General features: G+C 43.9%; 1 protein-coding gene across 1 annotated transcript in view; it reads left to right on the forward strand.

The window, feature by feature from the left end:
- Window positions 1-6,000, forward strand: part of tenm4 (teneurin transmembrane protein 4) — a 96,102-nt gene extending 90,102 nt beyond the window's left edge. The window contains exons 28-29 of the mRNA XM_068745576.1: window positions 1,817-1,959; window positions 5,242-6,000. Coding sequence (XP_068601677.1) covers window positions 1,817-1,959; window positions 5,242-6,000 — 902 coding nt within the window. The remainder of the gene's footprint in view (window positions 1-1,816; window positions 1,960-5,241) is intronic.

Consider the following 6,000-nt stretch of genomic DNA (forward strand, 5'->3'; position numbering starts at 1 on the left):
GGAATAGGGGATAGTTTCAAAAATCTCTAGATGCAAATCATAGTCGCTATCGTCTAAGAGGCAAGTTGCACAGACAAAACCAATATTTTCTATTAGGTATTTATCAGAGAGAGCGCTGTAAGCTGCAAGACGAGCAAGAAGACTAACTAACTAACCAAAAACAATTAGTTAAAATAGCAGTTGTTGTTTAGTAAGTAAATAACTGTATATGCTGTAAATAACAGTTTGCAGATGTTTAGAGAGTCCCTCTAGTCTAGTGCAATCAATGATGCAAATATTAACTTACTGTATTTATCATGCAAAGATTAAAAGTGTGTGTGTGGGATAAGACTCCATATCTCAACCCTGTGAAACTGCAGCTGTTTGCAGTTCAGCAAACTATGCTTATTTCAGGTTTTCAAATTTTGGTGTTTTGTATTTATTTGTTTAATTTTTTTTATTCAAATGCAAGCTACAAATGGAAGAGCAAACACTGCCAAAATTAAATTGAAAAGCAGTGTATTGGAGAGGCTTTAAAGAGCTTACTCAATGGGATGCTCAGGTTATTGTTTTTGCTCTGGTGTGTGCGCCCAGTGGATATCGTTCTGAAAGTACTCAAAGAGAGCAATGTCATACAGCAAAGCCTCCTCTGTTGTTGAACCCTTCCAAGAAATATCACATTGTTTTGTTTTGCCGTGTGGTAGGAGGAGGAAAATGGCAGTGAAAAGCATACCAGTGGAAAATGAAACAATGGTTCCTCAGTCAGCACCGGATGAATCAACCTGGGTTTTTTTGGCTAGAAGGAAAACAACATTGTTAAGGATGTTCAGCGAATAGTCTGTGGTTAAACCAACTGAACTCAACCGGAGCTCATTCACAAATGGCTTGATTCATGCTCTGTGTAGATTTGCCTTGTGGTTGCTTAATAATATTTGTCCTTTGCTCATTGATTTTTTGAGAAGGGAAAATAATCAGTCGTGGTCTAGGCTGTTATTCCTAGGCAGCCTATCCGTCCACTGTATCTGGCCGACTAGCATTTGAATGCTAAACAGATGTTTAGATAAACTACAGTGGGTCGACCTCAGGTGTGATTGATGGCATTGACATTTCTATTCCTTTCACTAAATAATAATGGGTCGTCCATTGTTCATCCGTCCATCCATCTTCAAACCGCTTATCGGGGGGTCGGGTCGCGGGGGCAGCAGCCTAAGCAGGGAAGCCCAGACTTCCCTCTCCCCGGCCACTTCTAGCTCTTCCGAGGCGTTCCCAGGCCAGCCGAGAGACATCGTCTCTCCAGCGTGTGCTGGGTCTTCCCCGTGGTCTCCTCCCTGTTGGATGTTCCCTGAACACCGCACCAGGGAGGCGTCCGGGAGGCATCCTGAATAGATGCCCGAGCCACCTCATCTGGCTCCTCTCAACGCGAAGGAGGAGCAGCGGCTCTACTCTGCGCTCCTCCCAGATTACGGAGCTTCTCACCCTGTCTCTAAGGGAGAGCCCAGCCAACCTACGCAGGAAGCTCATTTCGTTTTTCCTTTTGCAGCATCTTATTAGAAGTATTGCAGAAGAACGCAGTCTTCAAACTCTCTTGTTTGAATTTGTGGCTCCTTTTAAACATGAAATTGAAGTTTTTATTTGTCAAACTCTGCCGACACTCTCAGATTTCACTTGGGTTTTATGGGATCCAGTATCATCAATGTGGCACCTGTAGGAGTCAAATGCATGGAGCAAGGGATACGATTTTTAAGGAGACAACCACTTAACTGCTAAATTTGATCAACATAATGTTTGTGTTTTTGTTTTGTTTCTCTCTTTCAATGCCTTGATCTTTTCGCCACAGATGTTAACAGCTGGTTGATAACTTTTGGTTTCCAACTGTACAACGTCATTCCCGGATATCGCAAACCAGCCACAGAGTCCATGGAACCATCATACGAGTTAGTCCGCACCCAGATCAAGACACAGGAGTGGGACAGCACCAAGGTAAACTCATCCTACTTTTCACCTTACCAGTTATCACCTTATTTTACCTCTGCACTGTTCGTCTCCAGCATCATTATCCAATACACATTATCTGTGCAGCCAGACTCCCAGAGGAACTACCAGCTATCAGGGCGGAAAAAAACACAGGCCAATAATCCAAGTCTTTGCGCCTGGTCCTCATCTTGGGGAACCGGGTCAGGCTAAACAGCTCTTGTAATTGTCCTGCCATTAGGGAGAATCACTTTCCCTCTACCACTGGCCATTGATTTTATCTCAATGTAACACCGTTAGCTAAGGTCTGAGAAGTAGTAGACATGCTGTGATTCCCACATTTATCAGCCCCTTTAAGATGCCTCCGACTCACCCTGAATTATTGAAGAGGTCACTGTTGTCTTCAGTTTTGGTTACAGCTCGGCTGCCACCCATCAGGAGGCCAGATGTGCATTGAGTGATACTTTTCCCTCTAGCTTATTTGTAAGCTTTAAAGATACTGCGATGATACATTAAAGGTTGATCTAAATTTGTCGCTAATCTTACATTGTAGTACATTCCTCTGCAATGCAAGATTCACATCCATGTTTCCGTCATAATGGTCACAATGTAAAACTAAGTGGAGTTCTTGACTATGTTTTAAACATGCTGTTTTATGTTGAGAGTTCTACAGTAAGATATGGTTTTCATGTCAGTAAAAGGTAGCATGGAAATTAAGAGTGTATTTAGTGGTTAAAGGTAAATATAGTAGATTAGGAATTTATACAATCATGAATTCTTTGCTGGTATTTCTCTTTCCTTATTCAAAGAAACATAGGTGAGAAAACAGTCAGTTACTAAACAATGATTATTGTTTTTATATTGCGTATAACACACCAAATGCACGTCTGCTTTTAAGGACAATTAATGAGTGAAGGAATGCATGAAAGTATTAATGGGTTTAATTAGTATGAGCAAGATAAATACAGCTTGTGTCGCTAAATGTCATTTTTCATATATTTTCAGTTCCTTGCCCAGCCCGAGACGTCAGGGAGCAGACGTTAAAGCTATGAAAATGAGATCAATTAAATATATTTATAAATAGTTTTACAATTAATAGGCTACATTCTAAAGCTCAAATAATCGTGCCCACGCCTCCGCACAGCAGCATTGGTGCCACTGGAGTTAAAATGCAAAGACACACCTCCAACTCTTCATATAAATGCAAATGAATTTTTATGCGCTTCTCTACTCCTCTCATTCTTCAGCGCACCTTTCCAAAGGTGCTACATTCACCCACTCACACACACAGGTATATTCGTACAGTGATAGAAGATCCTGGCACGCAAGTATCCAACATACTCATTGGAAAGCACTTCCTGTTTACAGCATTTCAATACATGCACAGAAGAAGATGGAGAAATAAAGCAGTGTAACCTGGTCAGTGCATTTTTAGCCTATTCTCAAACCTCACACCTGCACACTGCTGATGTATTAATGAGGAACTACACATACACTAGAAACATAACAACAGAAAGGGATGCACGGTTACCAACACAAACGCCTAGTGGGCAGTAAGTTATTATTAAATTAAAATATTGACCAAAGTATCATATGGAAAGATCCACATGTTTTTTTATATGTGTGTTTAATGAGGCTGAAAGGCATCCCACCACACCATAGTTGAGCAATAATATGTCATGAAAATGAAACTGGTCACGAACAAAGATTAAAACTATAATAGCGGGAATCCCAGTTATGTTCTCATTTAGACTGGACCATTTGGAGAGGTTACTGTCAGAGCCCGCTGGGTTTGACTTGCGCGCGCTGCGTGCGCCTGACATTCCACTGAACATTTCTGAGCTCAACCATTAAGGTGCCGATCTACAAAGGAGCTGCAGCAGGAGACATATTGAGTTGAATCCAAAGACACCCAGTCATTTCTATTTCAAAGCGCCGAGATTGTATGTCTTGGAATAGTGCTGTAGATTAAAAAGAATAAATCAGCAGACGTACGGTTGCAATTCTGACTAAATCAGTCGTTGTTTAACCGTTTTTGAAAAAATTGGTAAGATTATATTTTGTTCTAATTTATCTTTTTTTTTAAGGGTATCAATACTAGCGCATACTAAGACACTAGTTTTATAAACAGTTCTTACCACTAAAGCCTCTTTTGAAACCTAGCCATTCAATAATTTCCCAAGATGCACTGTTACACTGGTAGAAATCATCTACCTGAGGCCTGAAAGGATAACCCTGCTTTAAAAGTTCTTTTTTATGCGAGGCACCGCTTCTTTGAGCACACTCTTAGACTAAATAATGGAAGTTATGCAAGAGCATATTGAGATACGCGGTTTTTAATCTTTATACAGGAGGAGACGAGGATTTGCTTGTGACCGGCAGACTGACCCTCACGACAGATGGCCAGAAATGCCGAATTAAATATGCTATTTATTGAAGCATATATAGCTTTAAAAACTACCTGTCTGCATGTTCTGTGCGAATGGCAATTTGTTTTATGCAAGAGAAAAGTGTGCCTCCCTTCCTATCCCTCTTCATTTAAGGCCCTATTTTGCCATGCTGCTGAATCTGCACACAGATTGAAAAATGTCGTGAGAGGGCAGACGGATGAGGCTTGATCTCTCAGTCTGAGTTGTGCTGGAGGCTGATTGAACCGCATGCTATGTGAATGATGCCTCTCTGGATTTGTCCCGAGAGGTTGTTTCAGTGAAGTGGAGGACCTTGCCCCCCCCCCCCCCCCTTCCCCCACCACTCCTGGGACAGCTGACCTGGTCACACTGTTGGCACGGTAAACAAACATGGAGTGGCATGGTGTGAAGTGCCCCCCCCCCCAGGCCTCCCAAGGGGACCAACAACACAGCTGCCCCCTCCCATCATATGCTCCCTCTTTGTGCAGGATTTGATGCTGTGTCAAATCAAAGAGCTGGCAGATCAGCTTGTCACGGCCCCGCCCAATCCCCAGCCTGTAGCCACAGGTTGTTGCCGTTTGTTTGTTTGTTTTTTAACTCTTATATTTAGTCTAGATTTCAGTCGCAGTAGTACATTATTCTCTTGCTTTAACACAAATGTAGAATGAATCCACTTTTAAAAACATGAGAAAACAGCCTCCATGCGGAGGCGAATACATTTAAGAAACCGTGGTCGGAATGTTTTGACAGATCTTTAGAAGAAAGTCAATTCAAAGGATATTATTTATATACTTCCTTGCTCAGAGAACAACAGACACAAAGCTGGCCTCCAGTAGATGCTGTAAGGGCTGTGTGACTAAGCAGCATTGTCTTTCTATTGCAGTCTTTGCTGGGTGTTCAGTGCGAAGTCCAGCGGCAGCTGAAGGCCTTTGTGAAGCTGGAGCGCTTTGGCCAGATCTACGGAGCCAAAAGTGCTGGCTGTCCTCAAACAGAAGGCGACAAGGTCTTCGCCTCTGCGGGCTCCATATTTGGCAAGGGGGTGAAGTTTGCAATCCGGGAAGGTCGCATCACCACTGACATCGTCAGCCTAGCCAACGAGGATGGCAGACGCATGGCTGCTGTTCTGAACAACGCGTTCTACCTTGAAGACCTCCACTTCACCATCGTTGGCGTGGACACGCACTACTTTGTGAAACTGGGCTCAGTGGAGGGAGACCTGTCTCTCATTGGCATGACGGTGGGCCGGCGGACCCTCGAGACCGGCGTCAATGTCACTGTGTCCCAAGTCAACACTGTTCTCAGCGGCAGGACTAGGCGCATCACTGACATCCAGCTACAGTACGGCGCGCTGTGTCTGAATGCACGTTACGGCAGCAGTGTGGACGAGGAGAAAGCTCGCGTGATGGAGCTGGCCCGGCAGAGAGCAGTCACCCAGGCCTGGGCCCGGGAGCGCCAGAGACTGAGGGACGGAGAGGAGGGCTTGCGAATCTGGACTGAAGGAGAGAAGCAGCAGCTGCTGGGCACGGGGAAGGTGCAGGGCTACGATGGATACTACGTGGTTTCCATTGACCAGTACCCTGAGCTGGCAGACAGTGTCAACAACATTCATTTCATGAGACAGAGCGAAATGGGCCGAAGGTGA

This window comes from Brachionichthys hirsutus, chromosome 11 (assembly GCF_040956055.1).
Source record: "Brachionichthys hirsutus isolate HB-005 chromosome 11, CSIRO-AGI_Bhir_v1, whole genome shotgun sequence".
Lineage (NCBI taxonomy): Eukaryota > Metazoa > Chordata > Actinopteri > Lophiiformes > Brachionichthyidae > Brachionichthys > Brachionichthys hirsutus.